This window comes from Rousettus aegyptiacus, unplaced genomic scaffold (genome assembly GCF_014176215.1).
Source record: "Rousettus aegyptiacus isolate mRouAeg1 unplaced genomic scaffold, mRouAeg1.p scaffold_m13_p_6, whole genome shotgun sequence".
NCBI classification, from domain to species: Eukaryota; Metazoa; Chordata; class Mammalia; order Chiroptera; family Pteropodidae; genus Rousettus; species Rousettus aegyptiacus.
In genome coordinates this window covers 71,571,685-71,592,236 of record NW_023416309.1, presented here as the reverse complement: position 1 = coordinate 71,592,236, position 20,552 = coordinate 71,571,685, and the positions used below count along the sequence as shown (strand labels likewise).

The 20,552-nt window shown below is 45.7% G+C and overlaps 1 protein-coding gene across 8 annotated transcripts in view; it reads right to left on the bottom strand.

Moving 5' to 3' along the window:
* Positions 1-20,552, bottom strand: part of GAS7 (growth arrest specific 7) — a 204,867-nt gene that overhangs the window by 59,421 nt on the left and 124,894 nt on the right. For all 8 annotated transcript variants that reach the window (XM_016121292.2, XM_016121299.2, XM_016121293.2 and 5 more), the window contains exon 3: positions 166-246. In XM_016121292.2, coding sequence (XP_015976778.1) covers positions 166-246 — 81 coding nt within the window. The remainder of the gene's footprint in view (positions 1-165; positions 247-20,552) is intronic.

Below are 20,552 nucleotides of genomic sequence, written 5' to 3'. Positions count from 1 at the left end.
GGGCAGCAGGCTTACAGGAAATCCTACCCCTCCAGAACCCTCCCAGGTTTAGTCCACAAGATCACCAGCCAGGTTTTAGATCCCAGGATCCAGAGTCTCGGCCTTTCCAATGGAAGTGTGTGTGTGGCCCCTGCTGGCTGTACCAGTATAGTGAGCAGACAGTACCTGTTGGAGGCAGAGAGCTCCTGTGAGGGCCAGGGCTGGCTGGAATCCCAGGAGAACTGCTGGGACGCTCCCAGGTGGTCTCTGGTCAAAAGAAAGAAACAAAATCACTTTCAGAATTTCATAGGGTAGAACCTCAGAAGGTCACAGAGCAGAACTAGATGGTCAGAGCTGGAAAAAATAGTTTTGGCCACTCACCTTCCTCCCTAACCCAGGAAGCAGGAGCCTGCATTCTGCTCCCACACTCTTCCCACCTCCCATGATGACAGAACTTCTCTTTGCTGGGGACCCATCTCCACACAGCTGGGACCAGAAGCAGGTGGCCTTCTGGCTGGGATCCTCTAAAACAGGGATCCCCAACCCCTAGGCCATGGACAGGTAGTGGTCTGTGGCCTGCTGGGAACTGGGCTGCACAGCAGGAGGTGACAGGTTAACAAGCAAGCAAAGCTTCATCTGTATTTGCAGCCACTCCCCAGCACTAGCATCTCCACCTCAGCTCCACCTCAGATCATCAGGCATCGGATTCTCAAAGGAGCACCAGTCCCTGATGCAAAAATGTTGGAGACCGCTGCTCTAACACCTTCGCCCAGTGCCCCTCCTTCTCTTATCCCCTGAGGCTGCCAACTCATGGACCTTCAGGGACCCTAGCTGTCAAGTGGATATTTCTCCCTGAATGCCACTGTCACCTGAATCCCCAAAGCACAGAGGAAGGAGCACTGACCCAGGAGTCATACAGAGAGACATGGTCCTCTTCCAAAGGGGGTGAATTCCAAAGTCCTTCCCCGTCCTACAGCTCTACGTCTTGTTTGAATCATAACTGCTACATCTGACTGGCCACCTCCAATGCCCAGCTACATGGTCCGGCCAGAAATAAAGCTAATATTGCAGCTATATTATCATCCCCTGAGCACTACTTTACCCATTTCACTGCTGTGAGCAGAGACTTCTCATAAAATTATCTTGTGCTGAAAATAATAATATTTTCTCACTACATACAACTGGATGATGTAGAAAAGCACAAAGAAGAAGAACGGATCCCCTATAACCTCACAACTCGAAGTCCCCACTACCAACACTGATATCTACATGTAAACTTGTTTTCTAGGCAGATATACATCCTTAAAACAAAACAAAATCATACTGTATATTCTTTTCACGTAACAACTTCCGTATCTTTCCAGAATCATTAAAGGGGCCAGATAGTACAAAGGTTAAAATCTATTAACAGCTGCAAGTCTGGAGCCAGACTACCTGGGTTTGAACCTGAGCTCTGCAAGTCACTCTACCTCTCTGGTCCTCTCAATTCCTCATCTAAAAGGAAGGAATTGGACTAACTGGTCTTCTAGGTGCCAATACTTCTGCCCTCCAGCTTTGGTCAGTGTGGTCTTAAAACCTTAAGACCCATTGTTTGGGGTTAAGGAGCTTAATGGCTCTAGGAGCTGGGTGGTAATATGGTCCCTTGCATCTTAAGGAAAAGAAAACAGAATGGAGGGTAAGTAAGGGACACAGCCAGTAAGGGTCACAGCAGTGACCAAGAAAGGGAGCAGTGAGGTCTTTCATGAGGAGTGAGCAGAAAAACAGGCTCAGTGACCTCCTGTGGGAGGAAGGATGTGGCTGGCTGGCAGTTGGACATCAGGACTGAGAGAATCTACCATGAAGACCACTGCTGCTCGAGCCCAAGGGCTGTGGAAAGCATTCCAGGCTCTGCTGCTCATAAGCTGACTTTGGGAGTCATCTGACCCTGTATTTTAGTTTTCTTTTAACTGTAAAATGGAGATAAATAGGGTTATAAGAGCATTAAATGGGTGGACATGTGCTTAAGATGACATGGACACCCAGTAAGTGCTTTATCAGAGTTAAAAAAACAAACAAACAAACAGATAAGCCAGGCTGGATGAGGAAAATGCTGGAACTTAGATAAGAAAACAGCCTTCATAAAAAGTGAGGCGGGCTGTCCCAGGAAGGAGACACACCATATAGCCTCCGCCACCTTCTAAAGAGGCCTCTCTCTGTCCACTCCATCAGCGCCACTCAGAGGCTACTTTGTCACCCCCACCTGCACAAAGTCCAGCTCACCTTCCCCTTTCTAACCCAGACCCCTGGAACTCCTGGGACACAACCTCTACGGTCTCACTGGCTCCTCCCCAAGTTCCAACCACCCACATTCGATCAGTTCCTGGAGCCCAGAGGCAACCTCCTCTATCACATTCCTCACCTCCCTGCCTCTTTTCCATCTTACTACTTGCCTCTTGTGTCTTCCCACTTAAAATCAGTCCATACACAGCTAGCAAAATGCTCACCCTGGAGCCCTTCTTTCCCCATAGGTCACTCACCAGCAAAAATCCCTTGCTAGCTCATATCCAACGTGGCATACAGAAGATACTTTGTAGGACTCTCAATGCCTAGCAAGGTGCTCCAGCAAGGCACCCTTGTCTGTCCAGACTGACTTCCTACTGACATTACTCCACACCAGTTAACTCCACTTGCTGGTCTTAAAACGTGCCTTTGCTATAGTTGTTCACTCACCCCCACCATACCTGGATGTCAGAATCTCGTGTATTTGTCAAATCTCAACTAAATTGCCTCTTCCACCATACAGCCGTGCTAGATTGCTTTTCTCCCTTGCTGTCAAACCCCCAAACTCTCTAGAGTGGTTGCTATAGTACATCGCCCAGATGTCGCCAGCTGCAGAAGCTGACAGCAGACTCCTTCTTAGAGCATTGCCTTTAACCAAGGGGAGCTGCCTTGCCCAAGGTTATGCCTGAGGTAGGAGAATGGGAAGTGATGCACATCCAAAGGGGTAGTCAGTGTGGGATGGGGGCAGGGGCAAGGTGGGGATAATGGCCTACCGATTCCCTTGCCTCAAGTCAAACAATTTCAAAGGGCCATCCAGCTCAGAGTCACCCATGAGGCTAGCCAAGTCATTTCTTCTGACTGCACTGCAATACTGCTTCCTTCCTTTCACTGAGGGGCTGCTCCCAACACCATATTCCTGCACATAAGTCTATCTCAGATTTGTCTGAGAGCCTGACCTAAGAGCCCCCAGACATACACATTTCACCTAGTTCCTTCCAGGGAATCAGCATTTTCTCCCACCTCTCAGACAGTGCAGATTTTAATCCTACATCTTATCTCTTTGAGGGTCAATTCTGTGGCTGGTTCCTGCTTTCAAACACAGCACCTCACTTGATGGATGGATGCCTGGACAGATAGGAAAATGGAGGGATGGACATTGTGCTGGCACAATGTAGATTCCCATCTGATGTGCCCTTTACTCTCCAGGGATAAACAAACATCTCCATTCTCCTGAAAGCAGGAGAGTACCCCCAGAGAGCCATGCCCTTTGTGATAATGCTTTCATCCCTGTGGTGGCTGATGCCACTGACCTTATATTGAAAGAAGAACCAGCAACTCTTTTCTGCCATCTTGGAACTTGTGGAAGTCTGCTGAGAGCTCAGCTTCTAAAATATCCCTGCACTCACTGGCCTGGGTCATTCACGGATCCCCCAGAAGCTGGAATCCTTTTTCCTCATAAGTACTGAATCTCTCTATACAACCTCCAGCAGGGTTCCAGCATGGGCAATGCAGCTGCCTGAAGAATTCATCCCTGCCCATCTCACAATCTTGGCCAGCTCTGACCAATCCAAAACAAAGTCAAAAAGAGCCTGGGGAAGAAAGAGAGCCAGGCCAGGCAGCTATCTGCAGAGAGCCACTGGGGTTCTGGGTGCGTGATCTCACTAGCAGCAGGAAAAATCACCCTAGATGACCATACCACCCATAGGGAGGAAGCCATTTCCAGGTCTTTCCAATAAAAGACTTGCTAATCTAGTTATAGCACACCAGGCCCCTTGACCAAGCCAAAGCAAAACTGAAGTGGCAGCCTGGGGCTCACGTCACTCTGGATAGAGGCCTCCACACACCCACTTTTGCATTCTCTGGAGTTCCATCCTTGGGGTTCTAGGTCATTCTAGGTGACTATCCAGACTCCTAACAGAGTCACTGCCATGCAGGTCCCAAAGGCTCTGAGGGCACAGTGAGATCAAAGTGGGAGAAGTGAGAGCCTCTGCCCATCCAACCCAATTTATAAGAAAACATGTTTTGTTTTTTTTTCCCTAAAGGTAACTCCAACTCAGCTCAGACTTCTCCTGAAACTAAGGAAGCCAAACACACACAAATGAACTGACGGTAGATCAAACCAGACTGAGGGAGGCTGCTATTCTAGCCATTGACACTACAAGCCAGAAATTTTAATTTCCTCATCAGTGGATTACAGTGGCTGCCCCATGTAGAACAAAACTATTAAAGAGAGAATACACTTGAAGGGTGGAAAGCGATGTAAATCTGGGTTTCAGACCACAGATGAGCCACCTTAAGACAATAATAACAATAGTAATACTAACAATAAAACAGTAAATGAGGTAAGAGTTATTAATTTTAAAGTCACTCTAGACTTCATTTCCCCTTAAGACTGCATCCTGCTTGGACTAGAGGTGCTGGCTTCTAGTGGGAAAGCCACAAGAAGCCCTTGGACCTAGGCCACTGGTTATGCTGATTTCTCTAGGGCCTACCTGTAAATCTTGGCTGCACCTCACACTCTCCTAATCACTGCCAGCAGTGGACTCCTGCTCCTGATTGGTCCATTTCCTTGGCTGTGGAGGCTCTCTGCTGCCCCCAGTGGCCATCATCTGAAATAACCACAGGTACCAGTCCAGAGGGAAACTGGGCTTTCCTGTCCTGGCCAGAATCTGAGATTCCTGAAGTCCTCTTTTCATTGCCTCTCTTTATACTCCCCCTTCCTGCTTCTAACTCTGTGTTCCACTTATCTCTTGTTTCTCTCATTCCCTTGTTTGGTGCTGGCCCCAATTGCGGAGTCTCTCCTATACCGTTTTCCTCACCAGGAGGGTCTGCCAGACTCTGCTCAGGTTTTCCTAGACAGATAGATGGCAGCCCTGCTGCCCCCTTCTCCAGCCATTGTCCTTCACCTGGAAGCTGGATTGCCACCCTGCTCTGCTTGTCCATGTCCTTTACCCCAACCAGGAAGGTGAGTCCCAGAATGACAGGAGACCCCGTGCCAGGGTCTGGGAGCTGGGCAGCAAGACATGGGAGCCGGTCAGTGTCTAGAGGTCCCACTCAGCTCTCCTTTGGAACACTCAGCAGAAAGGGCTCTGGTCCCCTCCGATGCACTAGTGTTTCCTCGGCCTCTGGCTTTGCAATCACCTTCCCGTTACATGTCTCTGGCTATAGGACATTCCCCCAACGCTTTCTTAAAATTAAATGAAATCTGACCTCCAACCATGGGCTCTTGACATAAGAGAAACCACTACCCTCTAAACATCCATTTGTGCCTTGCCCACCCCAAGTTCCCCCAAGTGTCCCTCAGTGGTCACAAAATACTAACAAAATGGGTGCTATCATTTCTATTATTCAATGGAAGAAACTGCAACCTTGGTGAGAGTCAGCAGAGCTGGGACTCAGTCTGACAGCAAAGACCATCATGTGCTGACCACATCAACACCTTTGAGCTCTGTGCTGGGGTTCTGGGAGCTGCAGCAAACTGTGCTGTTTTAATCTACACACCACTGTCCATTTGAGAACTACCCTGAAAATTAACATTATTATGTTAACATTTATCATGAACATCAGAAGTATTTATAATCTAAATATGATATTTAATATAACAAATTATATTCTTGAGTATGTTATTAACATATCATTTTACACATTGATATATTATTACTTGTTATATTTGAGGGTCTACTCTGTGTCCAGAAGTGTTCTGGGCACTGGGGACACTGCAGAGACTCTGACAGGTTAAACTCCATCTTCCTCCTTCAGCTTACCTTACAACAGTCATGATGCTGTTCTAATTCTGAATACCGATATAGAAAATTCTTGACGAATGAAAATTTAAAGTTTTTCTAATGGAGGTAGAAGGAGAAAGTCATGCCAAGAGACAGGTAATAAATAAATAAAATAAATGAGATAGTGGTATGCACTAAAGAGAATAATGCAGGGGAGGGGGTAAAAAGTATTATTAGAAAGGAATGTAATTTTGGTTGGGTGGCTAAGGAAGGAAGGCCTCACTGAGAAAGGCACATTTATTATTATCTATTGCTGTGTTACAAATTACCCCAAACTTAGCAGTTTAAATCAACAAGCATTTATGTCACATGGACTCAGTGAGTCAGGATCTGGGAGCGGCTGGACTGGGTGGTTCTGGTTCAGGCTCCCCATGAGGCTGCAGTCAGTATATCATCATCTGTTGCATCATCTGAGGGCTTGATTGGGCTGAAGGAGCCACTTCCAAGATGGCTCATCCCCATGGATGCTGGCAGGAACCAAAGTTCCTTGCCACATGACTGCTCACACCATGGCAGCTAACTTCCCCCAGAGGGAGTGAGCCTTTTATAACCTGGCCTCAGTGATGCTCCATCACCACTGCCAAAGTCTACTGGTCACACAGACCAATCCTGACAGGCGGTAAGAGGGACTCACAAGGACATATGTAGCAACAGGTGGGTGCACTGGGGGCCATCCTGGAAGCTGGCTACTGTGCAAGCGAAGGAACAAGCCATGCACTATCTGAGGGAAAAGAATTCCAGGCTGAGGGAACAGAATATAAAAAGGCTCTGAGGCAGGCATATGTCTGTCATTTTTCAAAGGACAGCAAGGAAGACAGCATGGCTGAAGAGGCTGTAGGCAGAAGCAGAAGAAGAGGTCAGGGGTAACAGGGCCAGACTGAATCATCCAGGGCAGTGGTTCTCACAGTGGGGTCCTGAGATCAGCAGCATCAGCATCCCCTGGGAACTTGGAAATACTAGTTCTCAGCCCTTTATGAGTTCCTTAGTCAGTAACCCAAAGGGTGGACTCTGTGATGTTCTAACCAGCCCTCCAGATGATTGTGGTGCATGTCTAGGTTTGAGAATAAATGCTCTAGGGTCTCAAAGATCATGGTAAAGACGTTGGCTTTTATTTCTTGCATCCTAGATGTGTCATTTGGAATGTTGCCTCTTCCCATCCAGTCAGTCACTCCTCCAGAGGTCAGATGAGCTTGGGCTCTTCCCTAAGCCCCTCCGGAAGAAATAGCAGGAGCTAGAGAGGGTGCCCCGAGTGGGACAGGAGCCATCCAGGTGCCCTTGCAACTCTAAAGATGGAATGGGCAGCACCACCTCCACCAAGAGTTGAGATGCTGTGGGATCTGGGGGTGTTTCACTTAGGCAGGGTCAAGGAAGGGGTTGCACAGGCAACAATTCCCCACCCCCAGCTCTGGAGCCATACTCCTCCATGCTGGTTTCAGATCTGATGATTCGTGAATGATCTAGTGACATAAGGAAGAAATTCTTGTTTGAGAAGCTTCATCCAGATTCACCTTCTATAGGGGCTTCTATAATTGCTCCTGACCCTGTTCACACACAGCTCAGACCCCTCTGGAAGGGGGATCCGACCAGGTGAACTCTCAGCAAATGGAAAGACACACAGGCTCCTCGCAAACCCCTGTTGCGGGCCCTGCCAACAAAGAACTGTGTTCTGCAGGATCGTCCACATCTCATCAGCAGCAGGAGGGCTGCTGAGAGACCTCTCATCTCTGGCAGCTAGAAAAGACTTCACCTTGGCCACTGGGCCCCAAGTTTCAGCAAACACAGACCCTGAGCCTTGGAGACCTGAGGTCTCCAGTGAGAAATGCATGGCAGGAGTCAAGCCTGAGTAGGGAGAAGGGGTGGGAAGTCCGTAGTTAACACTCCCCAGTTTCCAGCATACAGTGATTACAGCCCTGTCAGTCCCGGGGGGCACTCCCCTAAGCAATGAGATTTCTCGTGCTCCGGGGAAAAGAAGAGACAGGGACACCAGGACTTTGCTGTCACAATAGAGGAAAGAAGTGGAATGGAGACCTGGCCCTGGTGTTTAAAACACCTCTCAAATATTCAGAGGCAGCCTAAAGTTCTTACTATGAGTTCAGGTGCTGGCGTCACACAGCAGATGTTTGAATCTCAGGTCCGCCACTTATAACTGAACAGCTGTGGTACTCAGCCTCAGCTGCCTCACTATAAAGTGGGGATAACATACAGAGGCCTCACGGTGCTGGGATCGGTAGCCAATGAAGCGCAGCTTCCAGCAGTCTCTGACATACAGTAAGCCCTCAGAACACATTAAACAACACTAAGACTGATAAACCAAAACCCTCTCCCTCCCTCCCCCCTCCCTCCTTTCCTCCCTCCTTTCCTTCCTTCCTCCCTTCCTCCCTTCCTTCTCTCTGCTTCCCAACTTCCACACCCCCCCTCCACCTCATTCCTCCTTTTCATTCCTCCTTCCACAGAGCACATCTCCCAAAGAGAGAGGAGAGGAGGGCTCCACCTATGGCACCACTGGGGAAGAGGGAGCTAGAATGTTTTTAGCATTTCTGAGCTGTAGGGGTGTCCCTTAGTTAAACAGAGAAACATCACTATCGGTGGTTCACAACTTCCCACTTCATAACAACTCAAAGACCATCCTTACGCAACCCTGTGATCTGGACTGGGCAGCGGCTTGTACATCCATTTCACAGATGATACAGAGGCTGGTGATACCCTGGCCCTTTGATATTGGCCTGAACCAAGCTCTGGAACTGGCTCTAGACCTTGCAAAGGGTCTGAGAAGAGCAGGGCCAGGAGCGGTGGGGGGATTCTAGTGAGGGGAGGGGTGCTCTGCCTGGAACTCTCCAAGCCTGTCCTTCAATTCCTTTAGGATCCCTGATGTACCAATCTCCTTACAGAGCGCAGACCTGGGCAAACACACTGGGAATCCCTGAATCTGGGTCAAGGGTTAATGAGGGCTGATTGTAATGTAGGAAAAGGATTTCTTGCCATTGAGACAATAGATGTTGGCAGCCAAATGTCAGTTCAGGTCAGTTAGTTTGATAGGAAACTATCAAAACTAAAGACTGACCGCTCAGGCTCCAGAACCTAAGCAGAGGTATCTGGCAGAGCTCCAGTCTTGTTTCACAAATGTAGTTATTTATCAGGATCACTGGGACCACTTGTTAAAAATACGGGTTCCCAGATCTCACACCTGAAGATTCTGGTTTAGTAGGTCTTGGGTGGAACTCGGAAGTCAGCATTTTAACAAAGCAGTCTCAGCCACTAACCAGATGCAGGCCATACTGGTAGAGTTACTAGTAACAAGAGCACGGAAACCAGCCACAGACCAGGAGGGACCCAGAAGAGACAAAAACCCCAGGGCATGAGTCAGACTTAGGCTCAGGCACGGTGAGAAGCAAGACGCGTGTAACCCCCAAATGCCCATCATTTCCACCCCAACCTTCCATAAATACCAGGTTCACAACATCCACCCCCAGGGAGTCCCAGCTCTGATGTGAGGCTTTGTTATCTGTTTTAGTACCTGGGGGAGACTTATGAGTTAGAGTAGATTGCCATAAATACTTTAGTATAACTGAGTCCGTAGAGTCTTTCCTAGAATCAGGGAAGATTAAGAAGACAGGAGTTAGCACTGTACTAAGGAAGCAGAAAAGGTAAAGGTACCAAGTGAGGTTCTGAAGAGCAGCAGGCATAATGAGGCAGGCAGGCAGGCTGACAGGGAGGGGAACGAGGTGCTCTAGCAGGACCTCGTCTCCTTCACAGAGCCTTATTTTAAGGCCCTGACTTTGCACAAAGTCCAGAGGTAGGACAAGAAAGATGAGTTTTATGCAATCCTGTTTCCAGGTGCGTGGTGTAGACAGAGCTGGTAGATCAAGACCAACAGGATATTCTTATCCCAGCTGGGACATGGGGAGTGTCCGGGTGACCTCATGGTCCTGGGTGCTCCCTGTCAACATCATTCAGACTTTCTGAGCACTGACTATGAACAGGCACCAGGCCTGGGGAGGGGCTCTAGGAGCCTAAAGCATGAACCCTGCCCTCAGGAAGCTGACAGACTGACTGGGGGAGCATGGATGGCTTCTTCCTACCTCAACTATAACACCTGCTTTCAAATCCATCCCTCCTACTTGATGTACTTTGAGGGCAGCAACTCCGTCAAATAAACGAATGCTTGCCTTCCAGGCATGGAGTTCAGCAGGCAGTCAATAAGTGTTTGATGAATGAATGAAGACACAACTGTTAGAACTAAGTTCGGTTACATGGCCAGTGGATGATTTAAAAAGTGAGTGTGTGTGTGTGTAACTGGTGGGGGGTTGGGGTGGGAAGAGGAGGGGGAGGGAGGGGGAGGGGGAGGGGAGAGAGAGAGAAAGAGTGTGCGTGTGTGCGTGTGCGCGTGTGTGTGTGTGCGCGTGCGTGCGTGCAGATAAAAAGACATAAATGATGGAAAGACAGAGAAGAACCAGGGCGAGTGGACGGAGCACCAATTCTCTTCACATAGCATGAATTACTAATTGAGCAAGTAGCGTGATATAAAAGGAACAAAAGAACATACATGGGTGGTTCACAGAAAGACCACTGCAAACGACCAATAAAGAAGAGATGCTCCTTCTCACTCAAAACTGGAGAAATAGAAACTAAGATGACAACAAGACACTTTTTTTTTTTTTAACACATCGGATATATAACTTTTTTCAAGACTGATAATCCCTAGTTAGCAAAAATCTGGAAAGCAGGCTAAGAATGCCTCTGAAAGGCAGTATGGAGACAGCTTTGAAAAGCCCAAGTGCACATCCCTCTTGACCTAACGACAGTTCTAGGAGCACAATGATGTAAGTATAACGATATGTTCCAGAGCATTTTTCATTAGAGGTTATAAAAAACTCCGGAGAAATGCCATGAATGCCCACCAATAAGGGACTGATTATGCTGTGTTGACAGGATGGCATTCTGTGCAGCTGTTCCAGTGAATGAAGTAACATCTGGGAGTACTGATAATGAACAGCATGCCCAAAACACGCTGTTACGTGACCAGTGCACACAGGTTCTCAGGTGCATTTATAAAAGGGCCTCAGGAAAATGTATATACAATGAAAATTCCTAAAAGACTACACAAGCATTTGATGCTGGTTAATTCTTAAAAATGACACCAAAATAAAACGATTTTTATACTGCACCCGATCTGAATGTTTTGCCAAGTATATGAAAACTTCCCATGAAAGAGAGACAAAACTGTGTAGTGTTGGAGTAGAGAAAGAAAGACTGACAGAAAAAGTAAAACAAGAACAGACTCAAGCAGACGGGGTTAGCATATGGATGGGAAAGAGGGGCTTTTCAGGGCCATGGCGAAAGGCTCAATCCATCAGTAAGCACTGCGGAACAACAGGCCAACGATTTGAAAAACATTAAGGTAGATCCGTTCATTTCTCACAGATTTTCTGAAATTATGTTCCATCTGGATTAAAATTTTAAAGAGTGAAAAAAAAAAGGCCACGAGAGCGCTAGAAGAAAATATTACCTTCTTTTCTTAGTAAGGGTCCTTTTTTAAGTATGACCTCAAAAAGCAGAAATCATGAAAAGATTTGAGAAAAATCACAATCAGAATTATAAAGCATTATAAACAATTAGAACTATTTACTACACATAATCAAGACCCTTCTCTGAGAACTGTCCGAACACGAGAGCACTTCCTGTGCAGGCCCACACACCAACGGTATGCCCACTCACTCGGCCATTGCTACGGGGGCCAATGAGCACTGCATAGGACAGGACTTGCGTCTTCCACTACCAGTGACCATTTTCTGCTAAATGGCTGCTAAAGAAAAAAAGCAAGTCCACAAAGATAAAAAAATGTACGAAGCAAACCCAGAGAAAGAAGTAGGCATGAGATATCACGAGGTCCCAGAAACAAGACAATCAACTCGGCACCTAATTTTCTAGTCTTGAAGCCGGGGCAGCTATGAGATGCCCCACAGCCTTCTAAAATGTTCTTTTCCATAGCTAGTTTCAGTGGGCTTCCGTCCCTATATCAGGATGCCCCTTGCCAACAGGATGTAGTTTGGACATCCACCAAAACACACTGCCCTATTATAAATGGCCAGTGCCAGCCCCGAGGCCACCAGATCCGTATCTGGATCATTCCCATGAACATGCTGAATTGTGGCTTCTTAATATGCCCCAAATTGGTCTTCCACAATCTCTACATGGAAAAAAATCACACCACTCCACTATTCAGAAGCTTCTCTTCCCAGGAAGTGGTATTTTCCACTCATACACCACCTTTCTGATTTGTTTCCTGAGAAACTCGGCATTTATGGACTTCAATCACTCTGCATTCCTAATCCACATTTAGAAGATTTTCCAGTAAAAGGTGTGACTTTACATTTAGAAATAATGCTCGAAATCACTGAAAGTGTTGCTTTTCACAAGACGGAAGAAACTGTCAGAAAGAGCTAAGGTTATTTTGGGAAAGAGAAATAAGTAATCATCTCTCTGAGGTGCAGGCACAAAGGCGCCTCTAAGCTGCGGAGGAAGGCCATCCCGCCCTGAATCACAAAGGGCCCCAGCAGCTCCTTCCAGCGCACAGGACAAGTCCTTATCATGAACCGACAGCGTAAAATATGCATAGAAATTCTGGGTGAAATAAGCTATTCTCAAACATAGAGAAAGGGCACTCAGAATAGAGGAGACCACACAAAATGGGGAAGTAATAGGTAGCATTTTAGAGTTGAATGAAATAAGATTCCATGGGAAATTGCATGAGCAGATTAATAAAAATCTCTTGGCAAAGAACCATGAAAGCCTCATCAATATAGGAAAACACTGGAATGTGACAAACAGGGGCAGTCTTCAAGGTGGGTAGAAAGTAGTGCTTCCTTACACTTTAGAACACATTGGCATCACCTGGAGGGCTGATGAATGCGATCACAGGGCCCCAGCCCCAGAGTTTCAGAAGGTCTAGCGAGGGCCTGAGAAACTGCATTTCTAATAAGATTCCAGGTGATGTTGATGCTGCTGGCCGGGAACTCCACTTTGGGAACCATGGGCTGCGACAGTTCACCCTGCCTCCAGGTGTTGGAGGTAGGGCCATTACATTTTTTTTTAAGATACACAACCCACAAATTCCTCCGGAGTGAAAGCATACACTGTTTATGCCATTTCCTCCAAACAGGTGGTGCTGCTGAAAACTGTAGCGAACATGTAAGTTGACCCAAGAGATCCAGAAAAAACACACAAAAAATACACTGAACCTAATAGGACAGATGCTTCAAGAGCAAAGAAGAGATTCACCATGACCACAAATATTCAGGTTGCCATAGAATCCTCTTAAGGGTTTCATCTCGGTTTCTAAAACTTGCTAAGATTTTGCATTTGCACACCTGGTAATAAGTATTCACTCTTGGTGCACAAGAGTTGAGCCAGCTGGGTGGGGATATGTGTTCAAAGGCACTGTGTGCTTCTGGTCCTCTGACCTGTTTCCCAAGGCTTCGCCCTGCTGTCCTCCTGGTACCCTTTTCTATAGTGTCCCCGCCCCATCAACACATATGTTTATATACCAGCAACAGAAAGCAAGCGAAGTCTTTATCTATGGCAGGCAGGAAGAGGGGAGGACACACTCCTCCATCTGTGGCAGAGATCTCATGGCCCAGCATTTCTGGATCCTCCTCACACCAAATAAAAATGCCCAGGTCCTTTTCAGGCTCCGGTTTGTGCATCTCAGCTCCAGAAGAAACCTCAGAACACAAGACCACTTCTTTAGAGGAGCAGAGGAGGATGGAATGTTGTTATGCTGGGGAAGGGGAAGCAAGAAAGAGCATTAGAACTCAGTTCCAGTCCTCTCTATTTCAGAGAAATTATTTCTATCTTACTTATAAAAGTAACTTAGGTCCAGGGAGAAAACGCTGAAAAACACAGAAAAGCAAAAGAGAAAATAAAAGTTTTCTCTAATCTCATCACTCGGAAAGAACCACAGTGAACAAGTACCACCCCCACACACTGCACCCAAATGCAAAGGTGCGTCATGGAAGTAGAGGGCATCCTAGCCAACACAATGAAGGACAGAGGGAACGGGTTGCAGGGAGCTGGGCCCTGTCTGCATGGCCACTAGGGTCTGTCCCTCAGGGGAAATACAGAGCTTGAAAGGGCTTTCCAAACCAACCCTATCCTCTTTTTTAGAGATTGGGGGAATCATGACTTCTGGAGGCTAGGGATATGCAGAAGCACTGACTAAACCAGGGAAGAGCAGAGCTGTGGGCATGACCTTCAGCCAAGACCTCTCTGGGATACTCAAGAACAGTCAAGAGAAGGATCAGAAGTATCTGAAAGTCAATTGCTTTATGTCTCTCTTTTCTGAAGCTTGTGTAAAAGCTTTCTGTACTTAGTTCTCTCGGAATCACCACAATTCTGGGACCCAGGCAGCTATTTTAAGTCAAAGCCTGTGTCTATCCCACATTTACTGATATACTGACAATGCAACAGGAAAACAGGCCACTCTTTCTGCTGCTAGTGCTACCTGACCCTTACGGAGATGCAGGGGGACAGACTGTGCCTCTCCAGGGCATTGTGGAGGACAGACACAATACCACTTAACTGGCTCCGCAGTACCCAAAGAGACCACTAGTGGCACGTTAGGCTGCCGCATGGAAAGTGTACTGTTTCCTGGGGCTGAGCCCAAAATACCACAAACTAGTGAACTTAAACAACAGAACTGTATTGTATCTCAGTTCTGGAGGCTAGACGTCTGAGGTCAAGGTTGGCAGGGTTAGTTCCTTCTGAAGAATGTGAGGGAGTATCTGTCCCAGGCCTTCCTCCTAGTTTCTGGTAGCCTTAGCCATGCCATGGCTCATAGATGGTGTTCTCCTTGTGTCTTCACATCTTCCCTGTGTCTCTGTGTTCAAAATCCCCTTTTTGTAAGGACCCCACATGTAGGATCAGGGCCCACTGCACTTCAGTATGACCTCATCTTAACTCGATCATCTGCAAAGACCCTATATTCAAGCTCACATTCACAAGTATTGGGGATTAAGATTTCAACATCCTTGTTGGGAGAGGAACCAGTTCAACCCATATCAAGAAATGAATGACTGGAGCTGGCTGGGGACACAGGGAGGCCGGGATGGAGGTTGAGCTGTTGCTAACACATGGAGTTGACCTGGGAGCAAGAAAGCCTAGATAAATAAGAGACAGAGGAATCCGGGGATTCACCAGCAGAGGCCCTGGGTCTGTGGCAGAGCACAGAAGGGCAGCAAGGAGACGAACCATCAGGGACCAGAGTACAGCTAATCACTAACGACTCTAGTGCTGGTCTCATATGGTATCCAGGCAGAGCACGTGAGTAGTCAGACCACCTATAAAAATAATAAAAACTTTCCACACTACTTGCAACACTGCTTTCCCCTGATCTCCCACCCGAGATCCCCCAATCACCAGAACCCCTCACTAGGTCCCCACAATGGCTACTAAAGGGTTAATGCCTGGGGTTGGGGTGGAGGGGTCGAAGCCCTTCCAGCATATTTTCCCCACAGTCCATCCCTGTGCCAGACAACTCAATAACTTCCGCCACTCTCACCCATTATGAGACCTGTTTCTTCACAGGCTGAGGGTATCTTTGGGCATGCAGCTAAGCGGTTCCCACGGCTGGCGAGAGTGAAGAAGTTTTATTCAACAGGAATGTCCAGGGGACTTACTGTGTGCAGGACCCAGTTTTTATCTGTCCAAGGACAACAGGACCCTTCAGAATCAGGTCTCCGTCCCTCTGTGCACAGCCCAGCAAATGGCAACCAGGGAGTGGCATGCAGTAAACACAGGCCTTCTTGCGTCACTAACATCTCACCCCATTCTCCTCCCACACCTCTTGGCACTGTCTAGTTTGGAATCCAACTTGGACTGAAATAACAAAAAAAGCTGTTACCCCACTCCAAGACCTTCCTTCAGTAATAAAGATCTGATCATCAGGCAATCACACCAGCTTTACATATAAAGAAAGGCACATTCCCAAACAGTGGGGGATGATGAGCACGTTGGTGTTTCCACCTGAGTTTCAAAGATTTTGAGAGCCAGGAGAGACCTTCAGAGGTCTATTCAAGCAGGAAGGAAAACTGACTGACAATTCACAAGGAAAGTCCCATTTAACAATCTCTCCACCTCAGGAACCACTCAGTCTTTGCAAACATGTAGGCTTTTCCATTGTGTTCACCCACACCACCCCTGCATGAAGCCATCCAAGTGGATAATTAGAGCTGGGCACAGAGAAGGCATTTAGCAAACACTTGTTGCTTGATAATCAATTCACATGGTCCTTGCCCACTCACTTAATAACCTACAGATAATTTCCACATTGCATGATTGCATCTTCACTGACTCCATAGGACCTAATCCTTTAAACAGATACACTAATTATATCTGTCCAGACTGCTCTTCCGTGTGGACCCTATCTCCTTGCTGTAATCACATGCTCCCATTTGTCCACCCCTAACACACCTACATAGGCCCAGAGAGGCAATACTTCCTGCACATCAAAGCTCCAAGAATAAGGCAGAGCATGGGATGAGTCTGAAGGTCCTCCTTGAAGTTGATGATTCATAACTATTGACTAGTCATTTTTCCCTAGATCCTTCATTCTCTTGCCTGGTCCCCTTTCATAATCTCCAATTTCCAAGTGCATTTATAAAATATTTTCCATGCTCTGTATCTAATGCTAATTCTCCCCTGCGATACTTGGTACAAATCCACAAGGATCTATTTGGATACAGGTCAAACTCAATACTCACAAGAACTAGACATGTAAAATGCACACATGAAGCCAACTGAGTATGAGAAAAATCGGGGGCAGTGGCAACCTTCTCAGCTCCACCCAGCTGCGTTCAGGCAGGAAGGCAGGTCCGGTGAGGCTGAAGAATAATTTTCCACTCAAAAGGCTAACCTTATAATCAGCTCTTTGTTCTGCTTCTGTAGATACGTCTGCCACATAGGCTGAAGAGCAGGGTGACCTTGAAATTAACTAAAGACTCATCCTCCCTTTTGTTTGTTCTATCTATATAACAGATGTACTGCCTAAGTTCCTGTCTGAAAATCTTGTGCTCTGTGACTGCCTATAACCCATAGCAACTCCAGTGGTCTGTAACAGCCTGAGGACAAATTAACCAATCGGCCCAAGCCAGCTGTAACTGTGGGGATAAGCCCTATAAAAGCAAGGTTACCCCTGTGCTCAGGGCCCAGATCTTCACAGTGCCACCTCTGCTGGGACCACTGGCGTAATAAACCTGAGTTCTCCAACTCTCTGAGTGGTGCTTGGTTTCTCGCCAGTCCGATTTTTCTGCAACATGGCCACATCTCATGATATTTCAAGAGAAGACAAGTATTTGGACGTTTATGATAAACCTCCCAATTTTTCAATGTTAGCAGCTAACTGAACTGTGTACATAGAATAAAAAGTTTCTGTGGACAGCCTCAGGCCTCAAGACAAACTAGTCTGTGACATCTACTATACCTGCATCTTTACAGGATGGTTCACCAGGATTTGGAGGTCTGAACTATGCCTTGACCATCACACCTCCTACCACCACATACAGAGGCACTATCATGCCACTTCCCTAGAAATTTAGTCATCACGGACACGTACTTTTTTTGAAGAGTTCAAACCAAGCAAATATCATTTCTTATGGGTACACAACTCAACAGTCACCTAATTTTTTTTTTTTGGCTTTTAATTAATGAACATGGGTCGATTTAATGACCATAGAGATCCGAGCCACTGTGATAAGAATCAGTTATTCAAGACCATCAGATCCCACTGGAATCCAGCAGGTCACTGGGCTCTGCAAGGTGATGAATGGTGAGAGAACAGCGACTATAAGCTGGCACACACTTCTTGACCAAAATGAAGTAAAAATCTCCAGAGAGGAGAAACATGAAAGAAGAAACTTTACAACAATTCCTCATTTCCAAAGCCTGAATTGTTTCACTAGATTGAGTTGCTTGAAGACGAGGATGATGTCCATTTTGTCCAGATGTCTGAGTGCTATGCAGAATAGAAAAATGAAAACAGTGTAAGCCCCAAATTCTCTGACTTAGCCTTAGTTAGAAACAAAGTTGAAACCAGGGTCCTTCGGTATTTTTAAAATAGCAAAAAATCCTGAGATTTAAAAAAATTGAGTTATTGACTCGAAAGTTCTGAAATCATAAGATGAATCAAAAATATTTTTTAAAAGTTACATTGTTGCTGATGTGTACTATGTAGTTAGGCTGATGATGGTTATATCTATACTAAACATTTACAGGCTTTTTTTCTTATCATTATTCTTTAAACAATTCGGTATGACTATTTACACAGCATTTACATCATATTAGGTATTATAAGTAATCTACAGACTTAGATAGGACAAGGGTCTCAAGGTCTGGGTGGTTCTTTCTAAATGCTATTCTTGCTAAATGTTAAAATGTGGCACAGTGTTTTACAGAGGTGGCTGTAACCTGTGAGGAAACCCAAACTGATAAGTTTAGCCCACTGCAAAGAAGAAATCAACAAGTAATTAACTAAATACTGTATATAACCAATAGCTTAGCCTCCCTTCAGAGAGCCAGAGCTTTAGATATGAATTCCATTGCCTTTACTTGCCTTTACCTAAGCACAGCCATAGCCACGTCTTCTTCTTGAATAGAACATCCTAAGTGACGAACCCCTTGAGTTCAGTAACAAGATGATTTAAAGTATATGGAAAAACATACGTAGGTTATATGCACATACTACCCCATTTTATATAAGGGACTTGAGCATCTCAGAATTTGGGTATCTGCAGGGTTCCTGGAACCAATCCTCCACAGATATCGAGGGATGACAATATGCACAAGTCAGCTACCCTGACAATACTTAAGAATATAAGCATAAGCCAGGTGAAGTACTTTTCTTGGCAGTTTTATACTCATTCTATATCTTGTCACCGTAAAATCAAGTTATTTGTCTTCAAGTAGTTCTTTCATGAGATTCTACTTTAACTACAATAGTTATAGTTATATAAGCTTTATCCTTGAGACTATAGTGCTTACTTGTTTGAAGAAAATTTGTATTTAGTTCAAAAACAGAAACATGGGTTTAAATTTACTCTTCAACTTTATAATATTTGATACATTAACTATACATTGATCAATCTTGTTACTAAGTCTCCTTGCCAAGTTAGAAATAGGTAGTGACTATCAGAGAACACTTAAAAAAATAAAGCAGAAATTTTTATTCTTTTTAAATAACACATTCCTATGCAGTAAGTCTGTAGTAGGATCCATGTATTGGTATTTTTAAACAAATTCCCTAGGCGCTTCTGAGGTCCACAAAAGTTTGGGAACCAGGCAGAAGGAATCTCTAAGCAAGGCATCTAAGGCAGTGGTCCTCAATCTTTTGGGCACCAGGGACCAGTGCTCCTATGAGAATCTAATGCCTGATGATCTGAGGTGGCGCTGAGGTGGCGATGCTAGCGCTGGGGAGCAGCTGCATATACAGGTGAAGCTTTGCTCACTTCCTACTGTGCGGCCCAGGTTCTTAACTCATGGACAGGTATCGGTCTTCAGCCAGGGGTTTGGGGTCCCCTGATCTAAGGAACTGTTTCTGAATGACACCAAAAAAGTCATCAACTTGCCAAAGTCCCTGCCATGCCTATTTTTATTGATAATTTTATTGTGATATAATTCTCATACCATAAAAACCACTTTCCAAAAGCATACGGCACAATGGGTTTTAGTATATTTCACAGACTCATATAACTATCACCACTATTTTTAGAACATTTTCATTATCTCAAAAAGAAGCCTTCAACCTATTAGTAATCACTCCCATTCACCCCGCCTTCCCCAGTCCCTGGAAACCACTACTGACTTTCTGTATCTATGGATCTGCCTATTGTAGGCATTTCATATAAATGAAATCATACAATATGTGGCTTCTTGTGTCTGGCTTCTTTCAATTAGTGTGATGTTCTTCAAGGTTCATTCATGTTGTAGCACACATCCATTAGTACTTCATTCCTTTTTATGGTTGAATAACATCCCATTGTAGGCATGTACCACATTTGGTTGTCCATTCATCAGTTGATGGATGGTTTTCTCTGGCCATTATGAGTAATGCTGCTATGAACACTTGTATGTAAGTTTTTGGGTGGACATGTGCTTTCAATTCTCTTGGGTATTTATCTAGGAATGGAGTTGTTGGGTCACATTCAACATTCTTTAATTTTACTTCTGTATCTGAATCGTTTGCTGCTAATCAGTGACTCCACCCAAAAGCCAATGAGGAAAGTTCTTGCATTGTTTACCAAAAGCAGTTTTTTTCAAAGTAATTCAACTTCCTAGAATACAGCAAACAATAAAATCCTTTTTGTCTCCTTTGTCTTTTGACTTTTATGAGTCTTCAACTTACTGACAGTGTGAATGGCTCTCTAACCCACTTGGCACCTGCGAAAATTCCAAGAGATTACCAGTCTTAAAAACTGGTGAGAAATGGGGGATGTGTTGTACACTTAAGTATCGACACTATAAATTAAAGTGGATTCCCTA